General features: G+C 41.8%; 1 protein-coding gene across 5 annotated transcripts in view; it reads left to right on the forward strand.

Moving 5' to 3' along the window:
• Positions 1–24,754, forward strand: part of FAM120A (family with sequence similarity 120 member A) — a 47,620-nt gene extending 22,866 nt beyond the window's left edge. For 3 of the 5 annotated variants that reach the window (XM_021539553.2, XM_021539554.3, XM_021539552.2), the window contains exons 9-18: positions 2,086–2,310; positions 4,653–4,827; positions 10,469–10,718; positions 11,423–11,537; positions 13,061–13,270; positions 14,110–14,293; positions 15,172–15,309; positions 16,734–16,875; positions 20,209–20,305; positions 22,781–24,754. In XM_021539553.2, the coding sequence (XP_021395228.1) occupies positions 2,086–2,310; positions 4,653–4,827; positions 10,469–10,718; positions 11,423–11,537; positions 13,061–13,270; positions 14,110–14,293; positions 15,172–15,309; positions 16,734–16,875; positions 20,209–20,305; positions 22,781–23,092 (1,848 nt within the window). In that variant the 3' untranslated portion in view covers positions 23,093–24,754. The remainder of the gene's footprint in view (positions 1–2,085; positions 2,311–4,652; positions 4,828–10,468; positions 10,719–11,422; positions 11,538–13,060; positions 13,271–14,109; positions 14,294–15,171; positions 15,310–16,733; positions 16,876–20,208; positions 20,306–22,780) is intronic. The other 2 variants (XM_077786036.1, XM_021539555.2) reach the window with 1 other exon arrangement.
• Positions 24,755–26,493: the final 1,739 nt, after the last annotated feature.

The raw sequence follows: 26,493 nt of genomic DNA on the forward strand, positions 1-26,493 counted from the left end.
AGGAAGGACTGTGAGTACATTTTGTGAATGAACTCATTTCCTGGAGAGGTGAAACATTAATTAGTGATTGAGAAAAGAGGTAGTACTTCCTTAAGACATTGCTTAGAGAAGCTGCCCCATCTCTGGAAATGTCCAAGGCCAGGTTGGACAGAGCCTAGAGCAACCTGAGATAGTGGAAGGTGTCCCTGGCCATGGCAGGGGTGGAACAAGATGGTCTTAAAGGTCCCTTCCAATCCGTGATTCTACGAAGATTTCAACTGAGTGAGCTATAGGTGATTTTCTGAAGTAAAGTGCTGAAAATCCAGTATAGGTCAGGCAGGTAGCAGCAGTCTTGACATTCCTTTCACTTGACTTAAACATCAAAATTCCTTGCAGTTATCTCACAGTGTGAATTCTACATTAAAAAGATAAGCTCCTCTCATTTGGCTGGATGCATATTTCTAAAGAAAATAATCACCCTTAAACTGTGGTGTTTCCTCAGTTTAGGTGTTGAAATATTGCTGGAGCAGATGCAAGAAGAGCCTGGGTACTGCAGTCAGGAAAAGCATTGCTGTCATGTGAGGGTTTTTGTCTTCTTCCTTGTGTGCCCTCAGTAAACTTCTTGTTGTGGTTCAGTATTGCTGACTTAAGAGTTGTTGGGGTAGTAGAAGACAGGGAAAGTCTTTAACCTGACATAGATATATTTGATATAACTATAACACAGATTTAATAAAGGTGTGATATAAATACATTTGTTATTAAGCATATTGGTTTGGAAATGTTCTGGTTTACAGGTTTTAACCATTTCATCTGTATATTTTAATTTTTATAACTCAAATGATATCTGTATTACCAACTAAAACACAATCTTTCAGTAACATCCTCTTCGATTGTGTGATTAAAGCATCATCTGAAAAGAAGGTTGCCCTTTGATATTTTGCTAGAGCTTGTTATTACTACCTTCCCCTTCCTGTAGAAGACTTTCGGAAGTTGTGTTTGGATTTTTTGTTATTTGCATTCAGATTAGTATTTTTCATGGGTCTGAGGTGAACCCCTGAGCTTATTTGGGCCTGTTTTTTATGTTACATATTCTGTGGGATTTCGTGCTTTGGCCCTTTCCATTTCAGCCTTGCTTTTCAAGTCTTAGGAAACATGTGAACTTCTTTACTTGTATTGTGAAAATACTCATACATGATGTATCATCAAGTGATGAAATTTTCCTCTCAAAAGATTTTACTATTGCTATAATAATTTATAGGCATGAAGCTAACTTAACATGAACTCTTAATCTAAAACCAGATTTTGGTTTTGAAGACCAGAATTTTTAGGAATGAGCTCAAAAAAATTTTATTGTTGTATCTGAGAAATCAGCATAAAATCCTTGTAAAGGCTGGGAGGTTTACAGTATATTTTTATGCATTATATTTTTCCCATAAGTTTATGAACTGCATTTCTAGAACTGGAATAGAAGGCCGCTTTAGTTTTCCAGTCAGAAAACTTCAGCATTTTCTCTTACAGTCTTCTCAGACGAAGGGCTTTTATGTTAAAAAAAAAAAAAACAAACCCAAACAGCCAAAAATCCAACAGGTTTACCAGGTTTTGAGTTTGGACACTATGTATTTTACATGTTATTTAATTGAACTGTGTGATTTCCCCTGTTTTGAGTAGAATTGCAAGCTGAGAAGGGCTATGTTTATAGAAGTCTAGATAAATTACAGACTATGTGGCTGTCAGTTAACACATTGAGTAGGGCATATCTTGGAAATACTGAGTTAAAAGTCCATTCACAGGTCATTAAAAGGCCATCAGTACACTTCTGCATTATGTAGTTAAAATTTTTAGAAAATAATAATTTCTGTTGCTGTTAATAAGTTAAAAGTTTATTTTGTTAGTAATTTGGTTCTACTAGCAAACAATGGCTAAAGGTTTCATGAAAACCTTGCAGCCAGCTTTGGATAATGTATTCTGCGCACTGCATCAGTGTGACGTGAAGATGTATTATTTTCTTTAGGGGTGAGGAAGGAGGTTTTCTGCTTCTCCTGGTTGATCTCCTTGGTATGTTTCTGGACACATACAAAGCATTTTATTTTGTATGTTCTGTTACAGGCAGAAGGTTCCTCTAGTGCTTCTTCAGGAAGTCAGGCAGCTGATGTCAAAGGGAATCAAACCAGTAATCCACAAATCCCATGCCTGTTGTCCATGCCCACCAGAAACCACATGGATATTACCACCCCTCCATTACCTCCAGTAGCACCTGAAGTATTACGAGTGGCAGAGCACAGGCACAAGAAGGGGTTAATGTATCCTTACATCTTTCATGTCCTAACCAAGGTATGACATTTTAAAATTAGGTCCTGTGAGATAATGATTCTGTGAAGATAGTTGCCCTGGCATTTCTGGCTAGCATATCAGATTTTTATATCCTTTTTAATGCTCTAACTTCTGGTCACTTTTTAGTCGCTTGAGCCAGTTTTCCCCCTGTTTTCTTACCACTGATATGGTACATTGTTCCAGTAAACAGTAGATGGCTATAATTAAAAGTGTTTATTTACAAAATTAATTATTTTTTCCCAACTATTTGCAGTTATTTGTATATATCTCTATGCATGGATGTATATGTCTGTGTGTGTGTGTGTGTTTATGCAGAGTCTATTTCCATCTAAAAATTTCTGCATATGTGCTTTGGTGTCTGTGCCAAGTCTTCTCTATTTTCAGTATTCAAAAGTACTGAGATTTGCTCTCCTAATCTGATCCCCCTCCCATTACTGATAGCTGGCCCTGAGAGAAACAAAACAACTCTTAAGAAATCCCTTTTGTATCAGCAGCTAGCAAAATGGCACTGTCTCCATGCCTGTTTACTTGTATTCACCTTAAAAATCCTCATCAAGACAATAAGGACCACAGGCAGATCTGAAATCCATCAAACTATAAGTTACTGCATCGAGGTTGAGGTTTGGATTTCCTATTTCCCATTTGTTTGTTTAATACCACAGCTTGTGTTCTTACACTTTTTTGTCAAAGACAAGTGAAGAAGCATCAAAAGGTCTGTGATGACTATTGATGCCAGTTCTGTTTCACACTTTAAATAGCAAAATATTCTTAGCATGTTTAAATGCTACTTGATGTTTAATCACAGAATCATTTAGACTAGAAAAGATCATCAAGATCATTGAGTACAACTGTTTATCCAGCACTGCCAAGGCCACCACTGAATCATAGCCCCAAGTGCCATATCTATGTGGCTTTTAAATCCCTTCATGGGGACTCCACCACTGCCACCTGAAGCCACTTTCTTTGTCCTGTTCCTTGTTCCCTGGAAGCAGAGCCTGACCACCCCTGGCTCTGCTCTCCTGTCAGGGAGTTGTGCAGATCAAGAAGGTCCCTCTCAAGCCTCCTTTTCTCCAGACTGAGCTCCTTCCCCTGCTCTCTCAGCCCCTTCCCCAGCTCCATTCCCTTCTCTGGACACGCTCCAGCCTCTCAAGCTCTTTCTTGCTGCGAGGGGCTCAAAACTGACCACAGAATGTCCAGCATGGGGGATAGGCACTGCCCTGGCCCTGCTGCCGCACCAGGGCTGGAACAGGCCAAGGTGCCCTGGTCCTTCTTGCCCACCTGGGCTCCTGTTCAGCCACTGCCACCAGCACCACCAGGACCTTTCCTGCCAGCCCTTTCCAGCTCCTCTGGCTCAGCCTGGAGCTTCAGGGGGTCTCTGTGACCCTAGTGCAGAACTATTGAACCCTGGCATGGAACACATGTTCCAGGTTATGTTGCTGTTGTTAAGAGAGACCTTTGAGACATAACCTTACACCTAAGGTAGTGTTGTCAGAGTTAAACCTGACAATATCCTAATGTAACCACTTCAGGGTGTCACCTTCAGAATTCATTACTGGGATAGTTTAAATAGGGTTGGTTTTTTTTTTTTAAGAGAAAGTAGCACAATGGAGTGTTTTCTTGTCAGTGTTAAAAATAAAGGTTGCTTTTTGGGGGCAGTGCAGTCAGCCATTTTCCAAGAATATCTTAATATGTTTGGATGTGCAGTTATAGAAAACAGTGTTGCTGTTCTAAGAGACAATGCTGTAAGGTTCTTTCATGCTATTTTTCTTAAAAGGTATGAAATGCTAAATTTCTACATACGTGTTAAAACCTAGCCTTATTGTAGTAATCCAAACCTAGCCTTATTGTAGTAATTCCCAGTTAGGTGGTTTTTGTCCAGGTGTGCTGATGCATGGTTTTTTACAGTGAGTCCCCAGTGCTGTTTCAAATCCTGCTTCAAAAAGTCAGAGTGGTGTTTTTGGACAGCATGAGTGCTTTTTAAAATAACTGCCTGAAATCTAGATGAGCTTCAAATGTGCTTTGGCTGTCTAAAACACTTTGCTCTATTTCCATGTATACTGTTTTTCCAAATGCCTGTATTAAAAGAGCAATATTTAGTTAATCCTCACTTGTCCAGACAAATATGTATGTGATGGAGAAGGGAAAGAAGATAGCAACAGAACCTGGAGGAAGTGAAGCAGGCTGGGCTAATCCTTCCCTGAACTGAGATCCGCTTTACTACTGAATCACATTTGTCTTGACTAGCTGACATGTATTAGGGTTGGATTGGGTTGCCATGCATACCTGAATGCTTCTTGTCCACTGTAACATATCATATTTCTTTGCTTTTTTTCATGCCAAAGGGTGAAATCAAAATCGCCGTTTCTATAGAAGACGAAGCCAACAAAGACTTGCCTCCTGCTGCTCTTCTGTATAGGCCAGTGCGTCAGTATGTTTACGGAGTCCTGTTTAGTTTGGCAGAAAGCAGAAAGAAAACAGAAAGGCTTGCTTTTAGAAAGAACAGACTTCCACCAGAATGTACGTACTGCAGAACCCATGCTTTATTCCTCTTCCCTTTGCTGTGGTTTCAGAGCCACTTGTACCATGATGTGAATGGAAATTGTTGCTAAGATCCCATCAGGGTATCTGAAGCCAGAGGAATTTCAGGCCTATTGGATGCTGTGGATAAGAGAAAAAGATGTTGTAAATTTGAAATTTTATTTCCTATTGTAGTTTAAGAGCTATAAATGTTGCTATTTCTAAGCAAGCTCTGAGGCTTGGTTCTGAAGATCTGCTTAAGCTGCTGCCAGACCTACAGTGAGTGATGTCAGCTTGTGATGCCATTTGTGTATGGCAGAACTGGATTTTAGGAAACTTCTATTCTCTGCATACACATATAAATCTGCCTGCTTTTTTTCAAAAATGAGGGGTGCACAGGTTAACTTGCCCTGGCTTCCCGAATTTGCAAGTAAAATTGCAAGGAAAATTTGCAAGTAACATGTCCTTCAGGTATTGGCATATAAAATCTTGGTTTAAACCCCACAGAAATCAGGGTGTTAATGTAACCAAAGGTAGATCTGTGTGAGGACAGATGAGATTTTTGCAAACAACCTTGTCGAAAGATCCTTTTACTTGTTCAGAGATATGGATGTTAATCTTCTCATTAATCTGAAAGTTGTCTTTTTAAGTCTTCAGTTTCCAGGAATTACTGTAATTTCATTCCTCATTCTAGAATGTTTTTGTTATAATGAATGCATACAAGGAAATGACTGAACTTTTCAGTAGCAGCTTATAAAGGTTACAGGAATGCTGAAGTACTCATTGTATGGCAGCAGCAGCACAAGTATTTAAATGTAAGAGTCTGCTGTCACTATGGTAAATTTAAAAATTAGATATTCAAAATGTATGAAATCATCATTCATAAGCTTCATATGTAAAAGGATAAAAATAAGTATCAATTGTAAACTTTACATTAATTCCCAATGCTCTTTCCATTTATGATTGTGAATGTTCTTGTATGTTTGTAGTCAAGATGATAATCTCTCAATGATATTTGAAAAGCTGTTTATTTTTGCCAGTTACTTTGTGGGGATCAGTATTTACCCTGCTTGAATAATACCTCAGCACACCTACTCACAAACTTCTTATTTCTTAAAACTCACACAACATAGTGATATTCTGGGTTACAAGGTCATTTCAGGATTAAAACAGTGATTTTATTTGCAGTCATCATTTATCCTCCTGAGAATTCTGAGTGTTGGAGGTCTGCTTCAGGTTAATCTTGTAAACCTAGAATGTTCTCTGTAGGCTACTGGGGAAGCCTATATAATCTCTATTTTCTCTTCATTTATCCTGCTTTCCAGAGTTTACCTCTGGAGGGTAAGCACACTGCTGCTGACTTGGTTTAGTTACACGAGCTCTGGCAAATCTTGCTGCAGGACGCATTCAGCTACTGACCTACTTCTAGCTTAGGACTGACCAAGCTCTTAAAAAGCAGCAGCCAATTTGAACATATGCCCAAAAGTTCCTTGCTTCGCTGCAAAGCTGGCAGTGCCAGTAAAGATGGATTTGGGCTTCTGTGCACCTATGGGGTGTGAAAGGGCTCTGGTGCAGGAGCGTCTTTATTTTGGTTGGCTCTCTTACAAGGCTTGGGCAGTCTGTGTGAGATATAAGGAGAGAACAGCATCTGAAGCACTGATTAGCCTTCTCTAACTTTTCTGAGCACCCAGGTTATAATGAACTGGTGATGCTCATTCTCCTCCAGTGTGTAAATTATTTTGCTGCTCTCAAAAATGAATACATTATAAAATACGGTTATGAAGACAATTAAGAGAAAATCTAGGAATTAAGGTATGTTAAGAGAATCAAGAAATTAGTTTCTGAAGAAATGATCCTTAAGATTTATGTAGAGAGGTAATGAATATTAATATCTAAAATCCTGTCATCTTTGTTGTACAAACCAAACACTTAAAAATAGTGCCTGAATAATTGGCAAGGATATTGTATGTGAGGATTATGGGAAGGTGGGAAAGATGCATAATAAACTGACACATAGGGATAATTACTAAATATATGGATGGCAAGATAATGGATCTTTCATGAAACGGATGACTTCTTGTCTTTTAAATAATTATTTTTTGTATGAAGTTTAAAAGCCAATAAGAAACAACAGAAGTAGCAATCAGTGGGGTTCTTCAGTCATCAATGTCTGCTAAGTGATGCCTTTGCTGTACATGGCCTCATCTCTGCTCCCAGAGGACAGGAGATATTGGGTCACAGAGTGCCTAATTGTGTTTGGCTGCCAAGGGCATGGTGCTTGCTGAGCTGCCCTTCCCTCACAGGGGGTGCAAACCAAGGGTCTCCCTTGCTCTGCTTGTTAAGCCCTGAACTAGGTTATTTCTGTGTCCTGATAAATACATGTGTGTAGTGAAACCATCTGCTCTTTCTGCTCAGTGGCAAAAGGCACACTTGCACAAGCTGTCAGAGCTCCTGGTTGGATCCCAAGGTTTGCTACTTTAAGCCCAGCAGCCTTGTGACGTGCTGTTCCCATTGCAGATTTACTCATCCAGCGCTGGCCCTGCCAAGAGGAAAGCCGTGTCTCTTGGGCAGTAGCCCTCATGCAAAATCAAGTGTGCTGAGCTCAATCTGTGCTGGCAGGAAGGATTTTAGGTTAAAAATCAAAGTTAATGAATAAGACCAGAACCACTGGTGCTGTGCTTGGCAACCAGAGCTCTGCTGGGCTGCTGTGACTGATGCCTTCAGAGTCTGTAATGCCTTGTTCAGTCAGGTGTTCATTAAACAGGTTACTGTTGTACAGGTTGATGCAGACCCTCTTTGCTTGGATTAACCATAGCATGTCATGAGGGTACTGTTGAAAGCAGAGGTCCATATATTGTGGCGTGCCTCAGTGAGTATGCATACGTGCTGATGAGCAGTAGGATGAGGTTTGGTATGAAAACAGTATAATATACACCACGGTAATGGGGCTGAACATGCTGATTGTAGTTGTAGTCTATGTAGTTTTCAGGGTAGACACTGCTTATTTTTCAGCGGAAATCATGTGAGGAAATGCCATACATCCTCTGCCATACATGGTTCTGTCTGCTGAGAATGCAGTGAGTTTGGCAGCAGTCTCAGTAGAGTTTTTTCAAAGGCTTAAGAAATGCCCTAGAAAAATTAGTGGGTATGGACAAGACCTGGATTCATCTGTTGGATTAAATGCTAATTTCAGGTGGACAGTGCTAGAGTTGCTTGTTAATGGATTCAGCTGCAATTCCTCATCCTCTTCACTCAGAGAGGAAGCTCTATTCCAGCACACTAGATTGACTTTCCTGTTAAACCTTTCCACAAGAAGCATGGTTACCTGCACCCAGCTGTGGGTCCTCAGCACAGGGCATGGATCTGCAGAAGCAAGTCCAGAGAAGGGTATGAAGATGTTCTGAGGGCTAGAACACTTCTGCTGTGGAGACACTCTGGGAGGACTCTTTTAACCTGGAGAAGACAAGGCTCCAGGAAGAATTAGAACCCTTTCAGGTACCTTAAAAGACTCCAAGAGAGCTGCAGATGGACTTCGGACAAGAGCCTGGAGTGGTAGGACAAGGGCAATTGCTTCCTGAGAGCAATTATGGAATATTGGGAAGAAATTCTTCCTTGTGAAAGTGGTCAGGCCCTGGCACAAGTCGTCCTGCCACAGTGGGGGACGGAACAAGGTGGGCATTAAGATCTGTTCCCACTCCAGCCATTCTAGGGGTCTTGTATATTATTAGTAGTAGTAGTAATATTAGTATTTAGCACAATGTAGAAGGCAGTGTGCATCTCTAGCATGACCTGTGTAGCCTGTGGCTGAAGAACAGACTGAGGTATTCTTCCTGTGGCCTTCATGTCACAGGGCCATGGAAGTTCTCCACAGATTAAAAGCTTTCAACCATATTTGAATGGTGAAACATAAGGTAGAAAACATAGATATTAAACATAGATATTTCCTTCTTCTAAGCTTAAGAAGTGTATTCAGTGTAAGTGAAAGAAACATTGGGAAAACACTGGTGGTGTGTACAGCTTTGCTTCTGATATCTAAAGCAATTACAGAACAGTTTGAAAACAAACATAAAAGACATACTTTTGTTTGTGTTTGCTGTTCCAGGCCTAAGCAAGCAGAGAAACCCAGAGAGATGAGCTGTGCAGTAGGGCAGGGTAGCTCTGCTGGCTGTTAGAGCCCATCTTTAGAGTGTAGTGGTGTATAAACTTGGGAGCAACCAAAATAGAACATGATTTTATAGTGAGGTGACCAGCTAAATATATCAGTGTTTATTTGCATGCTGCATGTGATCTTTGTAAAACTGCCCTGAGCTCTGTGAAGAATAACTGTAATGTTTGTCTGGGTTTATTCCTGAAAAGCAGGAGAGCTTTTTTTTTTTTTGGGGGGGGGTGTTCTGGAGCTTTTATCTGTAGTCCTGACCATCACCTTTGCTGTGGTTTGCCTGCCCCTGGCTATAGAATCACACATTAGGTTGCTGCCCCATTGTTTTGTAGCCATCAGGCATGTGCTGGCACCAGTGGGATGTATTCCTCAGGCTGTATCCAGTGGATTTCCAGCAGAAAGAACAGGTCTGGGCTCCTTCAAGGAATCTCCCCAGGCTGTGACCTGAATCTGCACTAACAAGTTCCTTGAACCTTTCCACACTGCATAACTGGCTGAGTTAGAAGGGTGCAGACACATTGTGAACTCTGTCAGGCTCAGGGTTGCTCCAAGACCAAAGGTATCATGTCTCAGCCTTGACTTGAACTTGTGTTTTGTTTTGGTTGTCTTCAAATAGAAGGATGAAGATGATATAGCAGCAATGTAGAGTGAACTGTCTTTGTGCTGATGGGGATGAATGGGAGATAAGGCGCAAAACCACTAACCTCTTCATAGAAAACAGTGCAATAAATGGGAAGGCTTAATATAATGTTTTGTAAAATTTTTAGGGAGAACTCCATACTTGCCTGTATTTGAGATCTCATTCCCTTGCAGTAGCTGACCAGATACAGACAACTATAATAATACCAGGTTTAAATATTATTCAAATGACTAAGATCGTATTGCTCTTAAAAGACCATCTATGGAATATGTTTGTGTTTATGTACTATTTTTATTTATTGCTGCAGGTTTCTGATAATACACAAGTATTGTCAAATCTGACAGTATGATCACATACATATATGACATATTTAAGGGGAAAATTGCATTTTAAAGTTAAAATCACAAAGTGGTTTAGATTGGAAGGGACCTTAAACACTGTCATTTCCAATCCTCTGCCATGGGCAGGAACACATTCCAGTAGACCAGGTTTCTTCAAGCCCTATCCACCCTGGCACTGAACACTTCCAGGGGAATTTGTGCTGTTTGTTTTAGAAAAATATGTCTATTTCCTCTATGTTGTATATTCATTTGAAAATATTAGCATGATGTTCCTAGTGTATGCATGTCTGTATACATCTTATTTGTAATTTTTAAGTGATCACAATTAAAAGATACTCCATGCAGGGTTTGAATTTCATGGGCAGTGTAATCCAACACCCTATTGCTGTCTCAAAGTGATGCTTTTTGAATTAAAATCTCTTGCATGTGAAGTTTGAAATAAATGGTGGAATATGAAATACTAAGTCAGGCTGATTTCTTTCTGCTGTTGCCATTCTGCAGTTTCACCGGTGATAATTAAGGAATGGGCTGCTTACAAAGGCAAATCTCCTCAGACCCCTGAGCTGGTGGAAGCCCTCGCCTTTAGGGAGTGGACCTGCCCAAACCTGAAGAAGCTGTGGCTTGGCAAAGCTGTGGAAGACAAGAACCGACGGATGAGAGCATTCCTGGCCTGTATGCGATCAGACACACCAGCAATGCTCAACCCAACTAATGTGCCCACTCATCTTATGGTGCTCTGCTGTGTGCTGAGGTTAGTGTCACCTCCAGGGACATCAGAACCGAGGAAAGGCTTTACTCTGGGATGGAAGTGTTAATTCATATTTGCAACCTCATGAGGAGAAGGGGGTTTAGTTGTAGAAAAGCATGAGTGTAATTCTTTTTCAGTCTCTAAAGGGAAGACAAAAAAATCTTGTTGCAAAGAAGTTGTATCATTTGAATTAGTTTTACCTTAGTGTACTCAAGACTTCACCTCAGTAAAAAAAACAACTTTCGCGGCCTCAGAGCATTCTGTGTGTGAAGCTTCCAGATTTCCAGAGAAAAAGTCACAAGTTCCAAAATCCTGTACTGTTTTATTTTCACATTGAAAATGGGCAGAGGAGCTGGGAGATGCTTACATTTGGGGTAATTATTTAAGACAACTAGCTTATAATTCTTTCAGAATCCATGGTTAGCATCTTAAACATGGTGAAATTTAATTGAAATTAAATTTGATTTAATGTAATTTTTGAGAATGATAAATGTAGATTTGTCTATTGAACTTCATCTTGCCTTTCGAGCACTAAAACACTGTTTCTCCTTACAGGCTACTTGGTATGCAAAAAAAAGTGGTATCTTAAAGCTCCTCTTTTCAATAGCAGAGTATGTTTCTCTCCTGTCACATGTCCCATATCTACCTTGGTGATTTCTGATTTAGCCATTAAGAAGCCACTGACTGAGGCTGTGCTTCCCTCACAGGTATATGGTACAGTGGCCGGGGGTGCGCATTCTGCGTCGCCAGGAACTTGATGCTTTCCTTGCCCAAGCATTGTCTCCAAAGCTGTATGAACCTGACCAGCTTCAGGAACTCAAGGTAACTCTTAACTAGGACTCATATAATTTAAGAGATTTGTTTCCAGCTGATCCAGGAATTAACTAGTGACTGTGGCTCACTAAAAGCCTATACATTCTAAAATATTAGTCATAGTGGCTTAAAATGTTGCAGAGATGGCTGCAATAGTCTGTAATGTTCATTTTCCAAACACAACACAGTAAATCAAAATCACAGGGTGGGTTGGGCTGGAAGGGACTTTAAAGCCTATCTCGTTCCACTCCCTGACATGGGCAGGGACACTTTCCACTATCCCAAGTTGCTCCAAGCCCCAGCCAAGCTGTGCTGGGACACTTCCAGGGATGTTGAGCCCACAGTCTAAATGACATCTAGGGGTAGAGATTTTGGCAAAGGTATCTCTTACAGAGTTATCAAAGTCTCACTTCTGTCTTAAGATCTGATGCAAAGAGGAAGAAACTCCGCTGTAAAAATCACCGTTCTTAGAGACCTAAGAAAGAAATTCCCAGAGAAAATACTCTTTCCATTCCAACACAGAACAAAAGGCCACTGATAGCAGATAATATTTTGGTTTAATAGTAATTTTTTTTTCTTTTTCAATCATACATAAAGTAATGTGGATTACTCCATAAGGTATGTTGGTTAGCTGGAAGATGCAGTAATTCCTTCAGGGTTGTTACTGTCTTCATAGGAAGCAGCTTGTGAAATCAGACAGAAAGAGCAGCTGAATTTGATTGAACCCAGCCGTGTTATCTGCAAAATGAGTGGGAGAGTCTTTGGGCTCTTAAAGGTTGCTTATGCCTAAGGAAGGTGGTAATGGAGTTTAATTTTAAAATTTAATACCAAGGTCTTGAAAATGTTCCCAAGCAAAGGCTGATATTTTGAGAAGTATTTCAGAGAATACCAGTAGTAATATTTTCTTATGCCAGAGCTAAAAATACACTTGCTGCAAGCAAATCCTTTTTGCTTTGACCAGTATCTATTTATTATTCACTGTTTAATTCTACCTTAGTGTCCGTATCCTACATCCTAAATAAAGCTATTATATGCATACACACTACTTTGTTATTAAGAGATGTGTTCTTAAAGCAAAATCTTGAATCAAACTAATAGAAAATCCATTATAAAGGAGTTGAGAAAGATATGTGTTACATAGGAACAAAAATGGAATTTTGCATTGAGCTCATTCCTGAGATGTTCTGCCACACATCTCAGAAGCACTTAATTATTTGGAATAAAATTTTGAATGAAGTTTTCTAGTGCTTATTTCCTGTAAGTGTCTTTAGAAATATCTTCTTGCACTTCGTGTTGAGAAAATAGGGGTTTGTGTTTATCTCTGGTCTCCAGAGCAGGTGGATGGGACAACAGCTTTTCTGAAGATGCACAAATATGAGGTTCTGGGGCATTCTTCTGCTCAAACCTCTGAAAGTCTGGATGACCTTTTAAAATCCCTCTGTTTGCAAGAGTTTTGAAAATAATGTAACTATTGGAATAAGTTTGAATTACATCTCATTGCAATCTTACATATTTACTCTGGTTTTTAACAGATTGAGAACCTGGATCCCCGCGGAATCCAGCTGTCTGCTCTCTTTATGAGTGGTGTGGACATGGCTCTTTTTGCCAATGACGCCTGCGGACAGCCGATTCCATGGGAGCACTGCTGTCCCTGGATGTATTTTGATGGGAAATTATTCCAGACCAAGCTCATCAAAGCAAGCCGGGAGAAAGTTCCGCTCATCGACCTCTGTGATGGTCAGGTGTGTAGTTGTGCCGGGTGATGGAGTATCCCATGTGTCCACAAGGGTTCCATGGTGTGGGTTGTCATTCACCACGTTTCACCTCTTTGTTTAAAGGCATATATGAGGGGAATGGCTAATGGGTAGCTTTTGCTGTTTATTTCCTTATTTCTTGATGAGTAGGGTGGCATTTGGGTCAATTTGGAAGAAGAGGCATCAAGTTGAATTTGATTTTTTTTTTTCTCTCTGGAAACGGAAACACTGATATGATGAGTTGGAAACTCTGTTGGAAACTGCTCATTTGTTCAAGTCCCACCTTTTTGTGTCAGACTGTCCAAAGGACTAAGCTACACTGGGTTTATAGTGAAAGAAAACTGGTATTTTCTAACTGATTTGACAGACTGTGAAGTCATTCTTGGGGTCCTCAGCTCAAAATCTTTTCACGCTTCTTACAATTATCTTAAAATATGAATGAAGGCCTTTTTTGTGTTATCCAAATCATGCAAAGTTACTATCCACCTGGAAAACCAGGAAACTGATAAAAGAATTTACTGAATAACCCAAATTTTTTGGTTTTAACTTTTTGAAAGATATGAAATAGTATCCCTTCTTTTTTGTGACTTGAGGAAAGCTGATCCTAGCTTTGCTACTGATGGTGACTCTGGTCCCTTCTCAGGGTTATAACCCTCCAGGCAGCCTGTATGCACAGACTCTGGATTGCAGTCCAGGTTTAGGATGATGATTCTGTCTCTACTTCTCTATTATTTTGGGGTTTTCTTTGAATTTGCTGCGTAAATGTAGCTTCATGCAATTGAAATGAGAGTTTTAATGTTCCTCAGTGACCTTCTCTTTATTCCTAGGCTGAGCAGGCAGCCAAGGTTGAAAAGATGCGTCAGAGCATCCTAGAAGGATTAAATTTCTCCAGGCAGAACCATCCTCTCCCTTTCCCACCTCCACCTGCCATGCCTTTCTATCCAGCTTCTATGTATCCTCGACACTTTGGGCCAGTCCCACCACCTCAGGGCAGGGGGAGAGGCTTCGCTGGTAAGTGATGGGACAGCGGTGCCACACATTACCTTACCTCACACATTCCCAAAACTACCAACTCTGGTCAATTGCATAGGGAAAATACAGAAAAGCAAGTGGTCAGCTTGTGTTGGCATGTGCTAGTCACTGTATTTTGGGGTTACTTTTATAAGCCCAGTGGTATGGAATGTGCTGTATTGCTGCGTATTTTCATCAGGGTTTTAGTAACTACGCCAGATCAAAATATTTTTACTGTTGTTGTAGAACTAGAAAAAAGAGGAATGGATTAACACTGGACCGTATGAAAAAGCTTTGATTTGCACAGTAAATTGGTTCAAAACATTTATAAATTACCAGACACAGTTTAACTGTCAGGGCTGAAGACAACCTTTTCTCCTCCCCACTCTTCTGTGTTTTGCTGCAGTCATATAACCATTGGCACCCTCAAGTGTAAATACTGACATAACCATTCCAGGCTGTTCCTAGAATTGCTCCCTTCCTCAAAATCTCTCTGTACCAAGGCCCAGAGGTGTATAGATACCGGCCACAGGCATTTCAGGGCTGCCATGACTGTAGCTACCAATACTCACTGCCAGAAAAATTGTCACAAGCCTTTGCAATGCCATAGAAGTTGGGATCCCTTTCCAAGCCCCAAGGCCTGCCCTTCGGATCAGAGGCTCCCTGCCTGGCTGAGACAGCAGGACACCTTTGTCCAGGGCTCCCTCAGCAGTGCTGCAGCATTGCCTACAGGAGCCTGGCCCACGGGAGCACGGCCCTCCCGCCTGGCTCTGGAAGGGTGGAAGGAAAGGAGGCAGCAACCTCTCTGCTGGGGCCTTCCTGGTTGCTTGGCCCCCTCACAGCTTTTCCCCTGTCTTTCTTTACCCTGGGTCTAACAGGAGTCTATGGCTTCGGAGGCCCTTATGGGGAAACAGTAGCCACAGGCACTTACCGGGCCTTCCGGGTGGCGGCAGCGGCAGGACACTCCGGAGCCTTCTCTGGCAATGACAGCAACAGGACTAGCAAGTTTCAGGGCGGTAATTATACCCAAACCCCTTTTCTTAGAGCTTCTGGCAACGGCTTCCTCCACTGTACGGGTTGATCTGAGGCTTTCCTACTGACTCCCTGTCTCCTTAACTGTCTCAGCTTCCCTCTCTAGAGCCTGCCCATCTGCTGTCTGCTCTGCTCCCATCCCTGCCGCAAGCCCCCAGCGCCAGCCCTCCTCATGCCAGAAACCTTCTCCAAACACAGGAGAGGCCAAAACCCAGTGGGCAGCCTGTCTCCTGTGCTCTCACTGGTGAAGAGGGCATCTGTAACCCACTGGCCTCTATATTAACAGGGAGTTTACAAAATCTGGGGACGTTTGAGCTTTTTGCAGAGACCAACGTAGAAATGACTGACTTTGGTATTACTGCTGGGCCCTTCTCTGCTGGCATCAGTGCTGGTGTGGACACAGGAGTGGGATTTACTTCCCTACTATGTACCCATTGCTCACTTCCTGTATGATGTGAGATAATGGAAACCTGTTGAGGGTAAATTTTTCCCGCATATTTAGGTGTTCTTTCTGGCCTCTGAGCTTTTATCCTAAGAGCAAACATACCTCTAGTGCTTCATGTGTAGATAACTTTGGTCGTGCAAAACATATGTATTTGGAGTTGAAGGACTTGCACAGGGAAGTAGGAACCTTCTGGATGCAATCAGTAGTGTAGTTCCCAGCCTATAACATTTGGAGACTAATTATGGCTGTGTAAATGCTGTGGTTTGTAACCCTTTTGGTGCTGATGGTCTTACCAGTAACATCTTGCTCAGTTCACATACCTGGCTTTCTTGAAATATATGTTATGCCCCAGAGCTGATTAAGTATAAAGATGTGAGCAACTTCAACAAAAGTTGTAGTTGCATCTTAGACAACTGTAACTTTAGCTGCCTTCTTTGAGGGGGAATGATAAATACACCTTTTAAACTAGATCTGTTTGAATGCTACATTTTTATAGCAACTTAGTGTTAGTAGAGCTTATCCAGTCTAGTAAGTTCTTTATTGCCAACATAATCTATATGATCTGTGCTGATACTTGCCATTGGCTAAAAAGTGCCTTGAACTTGCAAGAATTCCTTCTTCTTCGAAAATGCAGGAAAAAAAAACAGTCTTCAGCCAGCTTGTAAAATTCCCCTTGGTTTCTTGAGGCCTATCTCAAGTACATTTTTAATTACTGAAACTAAAGCATTCATGTCAGATAATTTTTCTTTTCAGAATTCATATATATTTTTAAAAAGGGGTGGGGGGAAACAGGCTCTTGGAGTTCTAACACATCTGGAATACTGCAAAATGAGCAATGATCTCACAGTATCCCTAGAGGAAATGGGTTATGTGGTGAAATCTGGACAAAACAGCTTTCCACTCATTTGGAGCTTTACTGTGATTATTGTGAAGATCAAAGTTTGGTTTTGCTTTTATGTGCAGGAGTCCAACCTATTCCTTCTCAGGGAGGGAAACTTGAAATTGCCGGCACTGTAGTCGGCCATTGGGCTGGAAGCAGACGTGGACGAGGGGGGAGAGGGCCATTTCCTCTGCAGGTGGTGTCCGTGGGAGGACCAGCCAGAGGGTAAGTGCCAGCCTGGGAATGTGCTTCTCACATGGGATTTAATGACTGGGGAAGCAAGGAAAACGGGGAGAAGTTGGAAGCAGTAGAGATTGCATATGACACTCTTTAGGATGTGTAGGGTCAATTATACCCACTGAATATTCAAGAAAAACATTTGCATTCCTTTTAGGATGCTTTTCATCAGTCATTTGTATAGGTATAAGCATTTTTATGTGCAAATAAAATTAATACTCAGTCTGAAATATATATAGATATATATACACACACAGAGGTTGCTTTTGCATGAGGAGATGGCTTTCGGACTTTTCCATTAAACCAGTAAATACATTACATTAAATTCCTTTATTTTTTATGAAAGGACATTCATTAAGAAGCATGATAACAGTTTTAATAACTACATTATGTAATCCTGTGAAGCAGAAAACACCTGAAGGGCTGGATTTAATAGTTTTCTGAGTTTAATTTCTGAGTTTAATAGTTCTCTGTTACAGTCATGATGGAAGTGTGCTTAAAAGAATATTAGTTTCTTCAGCTCTTCATTTCACTGCAGCTGAAGTTATAGGTGCACAACATGTCTGAAAACCAAGTACTTTATTGCAAAAATATATAGTTTGTTACTTTTAAGATTGTATTTTTTCCATAGGCTTGCTGGTTCTGTGCCTTACAGAACTCTCTTTATCTTTCATTAAGGTTGTGTCTATTACAGGAGACAATCCTAAAGTACTATGATTTATGTATGATGTCTGTCTGTATTAGGAGTGGAGCAAAGCTGATGGATTTATTGCCGCCTTGAGCTGGGGAGCAGCAGTGTGAAAGACTGCACTGCATGAATTTCATCTCTCTGTTAATTTACTCCAGTGTGCACTATGAAACTTCATGCTGGAGTCGACAGAGCTGTTGGAATGCCTGTCGTGTTGGGCTGATTGAGAAGCTGGGTTAATCTGAAGCCCTGGGAGAATAGGAGCTGCTATAGGGCCAGGGAGAGGCAGGAGCAGTGGGAACAAATGTGAACCAGTTCAGTGTCTGCAGAACTGACCCTTTGAGGTGACCCCGTTTAGCTAGGACTGCCCAGGTTTCAAGAATGAGATCCAGCTGCCAAAACAGAAGTATTGAGTGTTGTTTTAGCTGTTTCAGACAGCTGTCAGGTATGTGTGGGGGGCTTTTGGGAGCCCTGCACTAATCCAGAGCAGCATCTAGAGAGAGTGGGAGTGAGCAAAGATGGGGAGGCATGAGGTTTGCTTGAGTACCAGGGGACAAAATAACCTTTTTCACCATTGAAATGAGGTTCTTGGATGATCATCAGTTCTGTTTTTCATGAGGATACATGAACAGAAGCTGATTGCTTCTCCCAGTGATCTGCAGTCTGTGTGGGGAGGTGCTGCTGGTGATGGCTGGTGTCCTGACAAAGCCCGTGTCTGCCAAAGCACCCTGAGCAAGGTCTGTGGGCAGCCTAGGGCTCAGAGCTCGCTTATATCCACACAAGACAGCAGTTCCTCCATCTCCTGAAGAGGGAAATACCTGAATTCATGCAGTATGTCAGTAGCTGGGAACCGAGAACTCTCCTTATCTGGGAAGTGAACAGATCACTGAAAGGGTGTTGCTGCTCCTGCCACTACCTTTATGACAGAGAAATATGATTTTTCAGTAGTAGATTTCAATTTGAGATAAAATGCTTGAAGTTTCTTTTTGTTGGAGGTACTGTCTTAAGGCAGTAATGTTTGGTGCAGATTGTCACTCCAAAGAGACAGGAAAACTATCAATGCCAAATCTTCCTGTTTCCATCAGATCAGCACTGATAAGACATTGGTCACATGTAGAGTTACTAGAATAGGCCAGAGGGAAAATGACTGCAGGAAGCTTACCTGTTTGTTGGATCAGTTGATAAAGTGGAACCAATAGGAAAACATGAGTTAAGGGGAAATTTGTGTCTAAGGTTCTGCCTAAAGACAGAATCACAGAACCATAGAATATTTTGGGCTAGAAAGGATCCTAAAGGATCATGCAGTCCAGCCCTTGGTCCTGCACAGCAACAATCCCACCCTGTCCATCCCTGGCAGTGCTGTCCAAAGGCTTCTGGAGCTCTGGCAGCCTCGGGGCCGTGCCCATTCCCTGGGGCCTGGGCAGTGCCAGCACCTCTGGGGATAGAATCTTTCCCTGATCTCCAGTGCTTTAACAACAGGTTCATGTTGGTAGAGGTTATTTCCTACCAAAGGTCACAACTAGGAAACACCACAGCAGATTGTCTTACTTCATGGCCCAGTTTTGCACACTTGTATTCCATTTTTATCTCTTTCAGCAGAGGGGATTGAGTAAGGCTTGTTCACCCCATTACCTTACGTCTCTGCAACACTGAGCTCAGATGCTGTTCTTATTGTGTAAAATTATACCAGCTGCTTCGTATTAGCCTCAATCTATCAGTGTATTTAGTATGATTTTCTGAGGGGGAAAAGTTTTCTCAGCTTCTTGAAGGACACACTTTGACCTTGTAAAAAGAGAGCCAGTGAGATTGGCAAGGAGGGAACACAGTGAGAGGGACTCACATGCAAACCACAGCTCCTCTCTCTTCATTCTCTGCTGTTGCTTCTAAACCCCATCACTGCCCTCGGCAGCCTGTAGCAGGCCTTTCTGTGAACAAATTTTTCCAAATATATCTAATCTAAACCACCTCCCCTGGCACAACTTTGAGACCAAGGTGAGAGAATTTGGTTTCATCTAATGTAATCTGTACTGAATCACACCATAAACCACCACCTAATGTGTCTAAGTTGGGAGTCTCCATTGGAAAACATCCCAGCTTACCAACTGCCACATGCCAGATAAAGGTGAAACTCCTTTATTCCCTCCGTTTCTTAGATAATTTTGTGCCTACACGACTTTTTAATTCTGCCTCACTTTCTTTTATCAGAGCCTGTCTCATGTGTTTACATTGGGAACTGTTACTTAATGGGGGAAATGGCTTTCTATGTGGCTCAAATTGCTATTCTTGTAAGGTGAAAGTATTTTGAGCTCTGGTTTTAAAATGCCATGAGGATAATTTGATACTTGGAAAATGCTTCTGCAAAGCTTGAAAATGTAATTTATTGTTTCTTTTGCATGGAAATCTAGAAAGAGATTTTATTGCTCTGGACATGAAAGGTTTCTCGGGTTTGATACAATTGCAAGCAGCAGAACCCTGCAATTCAGTCTTAGGTATCTTTCCTCTTTCAAGATATGTTGATGATAGGCACTAGACAGTAAAGCTAGGGAAATAATAGTCTGACAAAACTAAATGTAAAGCAGTTGTAAACAAAACTGATCAGTGTTTTATTTTCTCCCTTTGCCCCACCCCTGCAGGCGACCTAGAGGAGTTATCTCCACTCCGGTGATAAGAACTTTTGGAAGAGGTGGAAGGTACTATGGGCGAGGTTATAAAAGCCAGGGAGCAATTCAGGTAATGAAGCCACGTGCCTGACTGCAGCACGCTCTGTGACGGGCTGGGCTGGGGTGGACTCCAGACCAGCACCACTTTAACAGCTGCAAGTGTTTCTGGCGACCTGTGGAAGCTGTGAGCTGCACAGCGGTGACAGGACAGGCTGGTGTCACAGCTCACTTAAAGCAAACTTTGCTTCTAAAGACAGATGTGGAAGAATGTATTTTGACATGAATCCTGTGCCTACACAGCTCTAACCAGCCACGGGAGTAGAAGAAAATATAGAAAATGGGAGAAATACAAAGCTGAAACAAATTAGCAGTTCTGTTCCTGCCCCACTCTTCCCCAGTTTCTTTTCTGGGACCACAGTCCAGCCTCATGAAGGAAAGTTTGTAGCAGTGAAGGATCTTTGCTGCTGCCCTGCTCCAGATGTAAGAGGTTACTCTAAACTTCTTGGGAATAGCAGAGCAACCTTTCCCCCTGAGTATGCAGGTTCCTTCCTGGTGACACCCTGCAGAGCGTCCATGGATCATGACTTCTGTCTGTTCCATGGATCCTTCAAATATAGCTGAGGCACACAGCTGATGTGTATGAGATGCCAGTTGCTTTCAGAGTTCTTATTTTCCTCCCTTTTCTATGGTTCTGGCTGCTGTGCAGTTTGGATGAATGAGTAGTAAATAGTTGAAAAAACTTCCACAATAAATATGTCATATGGATATGCCATTTGTCAGAGAGACCTGAGAGTAGGGGGGTGTTTTCAGGTGTCAGACAGTAAAAAAATGTTCTCCAGTAGATAATAAAGCAACTATTAACTTCCAGTAAAACTTACTGTTTTACAGGTGTAAAAATTCAAATACTTCTCTTTCTTGTTAAATTGCTGTGTATGCAGACTATATGTCTACAAATAGTAGACATATAGTGTATCTGTGGATCTGAAACTTCACATTTTTAAGTAGAAGAGAAACCATTGTGTTAATAATAGGGCATCTAATTTCTGAGTACCTTAAGCTTTGAAATAAAGGAAATCCTGAAAACGAGCTCCCAAATACTCCAGGCTTACTGTAGGGGTACATATGGGAGTGTAGTTCAGGTAGTAGCTGCAGGTGTCTTGACAAGTGCCATCAAGTTTGGGTATTTGCATTTTTATTAATGATATGTAATTTGGATGGTAAATGACCTATGTGTAAAATTGTGCCTGGAGAAGATAAATGGCATTTTCTATGGACCTGAGCTGATTGCATTTTGTGGTCATCAAGGCCATATAGGATGTTCCTTCTACAGGAAGAGAAAAAGGATTATTTAAAATGCACATGGCAGGGAGAACTTGGGAAAGTTCCCATACAGTGGGCTGTGAGGGCCGATGAGGCTGGGAGGTGCCAGTGGCCCCTCTGCCTCACTGAGGCAGTGCCTGTGCAGGGCCAGGCTCAGCCCGAGGCACTTCCTCCCCTCAGCTTGGGAATCTGACCAAAATGAGCTCTTTGGATTTATCCAACACACCAGACTGCTCTGTTTTATCCCAAGATGAGACTTTTCACTCTTGTTCTGGAAAGAAACTAAAGCATGTCTTGAAAGCTGAACTTAAGGATGTCTGTAAAGAGGCACAATGACAGTGATCAGTGTACTTTGTGTAGTCCCATAGCTGTGCAATGGCACTGAGAATTGTGATTATCTGGATAATGAGAATGCTAGAGAACAGCAGTTCTGACCCACCTGCAAAGTCCTTCTGTAAAATCCTTCAGCAGCTTGCTGCAGGTGTTCTAGTAGGCAACAGTGGAGGTTTTTATACTGCAGAGCTGTTTGCTGCTGTCTTAAGCCATTTCTTAGCACTTGACTTTGTGAAGAGTGTGACAGACCAGCGTGCTGCTTCTTAGCAGCCTAACCTGCTTATTTTGGTTTGTTTAAAGCGTATTATGTTTCTGGAACACTAAGATTTATTATAAATACTTAAAAACTAATTGTATGCTGCATCAGTCTGGTTTTTATGGCTATACTTCATTCTTGTACAATTTTACTATATGCTTTTTTATGAAAGTCTTTCCTAATCTTGGAAGCATATAGTTTGGTGCAGGTAATAGTGCATGGTGCCTCTGCAGTCCTCCAAATGTTGGCTGGAAACAGTCGTGTTTTATTTGAGTAACATGGAATCCTGCTACTGAATTACAGCACATATGAACCAAGGAGCAAAGTGCAGCTGTACATTGATTCTCAGTTTCAGTGTTTCAGACATTTATGTAGCTCTCATGTTGTGAAAGGAGAGCAACAGCAAAGTTAAAACTAAAGCATTGCCCCAAGGGCATCAGAAGGCTCTGGGAACACCGAAAATCCTCTCCATGTATTTTGTGGGCCACTTCTTTCAGAAATGCCTAATATTTGGTGTTCACTCACAACCCTGTGCCCTGCATGCTGCCTGTTGTAGTGTCCTTATATCAGACTGTACATTTATATACATTTTTAGCACTGGTTCTTCAGTAATTCTCTTCTTTTTTTAACAACTAGGGCAAACCTCCTTACGCTGCTTCAGCAGAAGAAGTAGCCAAAGAACTTAAGTCAAAATCCGAGGAATCTAAATCCTCACTTGTGTCTTCAGATGGATCCCTGGCTGAAAATGGAGTTGTGACTGAGGAAAAACCAGCTTCCCAGATGAATGGGAATACAGGAGACATCAGGGCTTCCAATCAGTCTGAAAGTGCCTTGAGTAATGACTCTAAAATGTGCAATACGAATCCTCACTTAAATGCACTAAATGCAGACAGTGTTTGCCATAAAGATGATGCTCTTGAGGCCACTGTCTTAAAAAAAGAAGAGTAAACTTATTTTTTATAGAGGGTGAAGGATGTTGGGAAGGGTCAGGATTAGGAATATCTGGAAAGAAAGAGAGCCTACAGTTACGTACATTTTTTCCTTTCCGTAAGAGAAAAATGAGGACTTTGGAAATTCGGATCCCTCTTTGATGTCAGAGATTTAAACAACACATTTTTTTAGTTTTAACCAGTTGTAGTCAAAATGCTACAATAAAACAAAAAAAAAAAAAAAAAAAAAAGAATGAAGAGCATTTGACTCCCGCACTTAAAATGAAGTATACATAAAGTTTAAACTGGTTATGACAAAAGCTTGTAGTTTTGTTTTTTGAAATATAAAGAAAACAAATTTTGGCAGTCTTTAAGTATATATAGCGTAAAACTATAATTTTTAGTACTTGGCACCATATGTATGCCATTATATTTGATTTTGCATTACTGTGTCACAATAAAGCTTTCTTTAAGGCTTTGATTTCATGATTATGGGGGGAAAAAGGCACAACCACAGTTTTTTCTTTCTGAAATCTCATCACCGTTGCCGTGGTTCTTTTGTGTTAAAAATGTGCAAACTCGAAACTACCAATTCTCAGTAACACTGCAGTTCTGCTGAGTTCAATAGACATCATACATATGTTATGAGCGAGTTAAATGGAGATAAACTTGAAATCATAGAAGATACAAACGACCTTTCAAAACAAACACAATGTGTTAGGAAACTTTTTGTGACTAATACCATGCATCTGTGATCAATGAACTATGTGGTTTTGAATCAGACGTAGACCATTAGTACTACTATTTGAGCTAAACTTCTGCATGGTTCATGATTTTTAAAGTGTGTAGTTAATATTATGCATGTTATTGTCCTCTTTCTTCCATTCTTACAAGTACTGTGCCCATTTGCAAAACAAAAAAAAGCTAATAATCAGTAATAGTCCTATAAAAGATGTTAACTATGTTTAGTCATTGACTGATCTTGCTCTAACCTTAAAATTTTGTGATTATTGACCTCTGTTGCATTTATTCTAAAACTTTAAAAAAAATTATCTAGCCGTTTTGAATATCAACGTTACCCTGGTGTACTCATTGCTGTATGCATTATTGTTCTCTGTTGCTGTTTTATGCCTTCATATTAGCAAATATGAAATTCTGTGAAAAACAAAAAAAAAACGCTTTGATCTTCAAAAAAAAGTACCCCCCTTCTGTAGCAGGAAACAAATGGCTTGTTCTTGAGAACTTTCCCATCAAGAATTTAGTATAAGCAAATATACCTGTATCATTTTGATGTTTTTGTTAGTGTTTCCAAACTTAATGTACTTCAAAATCAGAATCATTTCTTTATATTCGTTTTCATATAATTCTCCTGATGCTCTTCATCACACATTAGTGATCAGAAATGAGGTGTAATTCCCCATTCCCTGCCCGCCAGAGCTAAGTAGGTATCTTAATGTAAGTTGAAGGGAGTTCTGCCCCAACTCATGGATTGTGCAAGAATGAACTACTGTTGGGTTTGGCTGGTTGTAGATGGATTGTGGTGTGGTGTCTTTGAAGGCTATTGAATGCAACTTACAGTGCTTAATAAAAATCTTTATTCTTTTAGTATAAAATACTGTATGCCTTTTTTGTCAAGTATTTTTTAAATTAACATGTAAATAAAAGTTTTTCCTATGCCCAAGTCAAGTGGTTGAGTTGCCAGGATCTGTGGTGTCCTCTTAAAAGGCAGGGGCGAGAAGCATGGCCTCTGGTTGTGGCTCCCCTGGATCCCTGGAAGTGTCCAAGGTCAGGCTGGACAGGGCTTGGAGCACCCTGGGACAGTGGAACGTCCCTGCCCATGAGGGGGTGGCATTGGATGGGCTTTAAGGTTACTTCCAATCCAAACCATTCTGGGATTCTGTAGTTCGCTTACTGCTGGGGGACACCACACCTGGTTGGAGTCATGCCCTGACTTTGCTGGTGTGTGCAGCTCCTTTAGATGTCACCTTTAAATGTCAGATGGTTGAAGAGATGCAAATAAGCCCGAAATAATAGGGGAGTTGTTCAAAGAAAAAGAATAGCAGGTGCTCACAGAGGTTGATAGGGGTGAGCAATGCCTCTACAGAGCCAGGAACCAATGAGTCTGTTACACAAGATCCAGCTGACAGAACATGAGGAGCTGCAGATTTACACCTCGGTGTAAAGTGGGGAGCTTTCTCCTGTGCTATGCCTGTCTGCTTGGTGTCCACAGTCATGTTAGTGACAGCCCGGCCCCTAGGCTGTGAGCAGTGGGCACAGCTCCCTCTGCCCTGCCTCGAAGCACAGCTATGTTTTCCACAAGGGACAGCAATCGGTCCTCTCTCCTTGCCGAGTCAGATCCCCCTGTAGCAGCCGAGGGGTTCTGTCCCTGCCCTCCGTGCTGCATGCCGTGTGACTCGCCCCGTGCCAGCACTTGTCTGCTCTGACAGCTTCTTGGTTCTCAAGCAGCTGCAGGGCACTCTGTGTCCCATTGCCCAGCAGGTTTCCTTTTGGAGCCCAACCTGGGAGCTGGAATGGAATAACCAGCGTCAGCAAACCCAAAGTGCATAGGAGTGGTCCCATGTGGCAGTGCCAGTCCCCGGTGTGGGTGCACTGGGAATGAGCTGGGATGGATGGGCTGTGAGAGCCCAGCACCCCTCGGGATGAGCACGGGGCCGCCTGCTTGCTGTCCCAAGCAGCTTCCTGAATGACAGATGCATTTAGCACTGACACAGTCCTCATACAGTGAGTTAAACTGACTCTGGAATCAGTGATCCTATGGAATGAGTGGCTACTGCCTGGGCTTGCTCCTGAAGAATATCTTTGACACCTGAATTTATGAATAGAATAGAACAGAAGACAGAATATAGCTTAGGATGGGATATTTCAGTTGAAAGTGATCCACAAGGATCATTGAGTTGAACTGCATGATCCCTTCAAGGCTGACCAAAAATTTAAGCTCATTAATAAGGACATTATCCTAACGCCCCTCGAACACTGACAGTTTGGGGCACTGACCCGCTCTCCAGTACCCTGATCCAGGGTCTGACCACACTCTCGGTAAGGAAAGCCAGGGTGTGACCAGCATCTCATTAGCCAGCTCCAACACAAGAGTAAAACTGGGATAATCCGCTCTTTGGGTGGGACGCGGGGCCGCTGTCCGTTCTGTGCTATCAGCAGCAGCATCGGGGCTCTTCCCTCACTCATTGTGTGTGTTAACGAGCAGCGATGCTCGGCGCGTGCCGCTCCCCGGCAGCATGCGCTGTACCTCAGGCTTCCCCGGGTCCCCGCCAGGCCAGGGCTGGGCAGCGGCAGCGGGGAAGGCTTCGGCTCGGGGACTCCTGGGGCAGCGTCCCGGCCCGCTTTTGTTCTCGGCTCCCGCCTGCGAGGCAGTGTCCGGGCAGCCGGGAGGGCAGTGGGACG

This window comes from Lonchura striata, chromosome 12 (assembly GCF_046129695.1).
Source record: "Lonchura striata isolate bLonStr1 chromosome 12, bLonStr1.mat, whole genome shotgun sequence".
Taxonomy (NCBI): domain Eukaryota; kingdom Metazoa; phylum Chordata; class Aves; order Passeriformes; family Estrildidae; genus Lonchura; species Lonchura striata.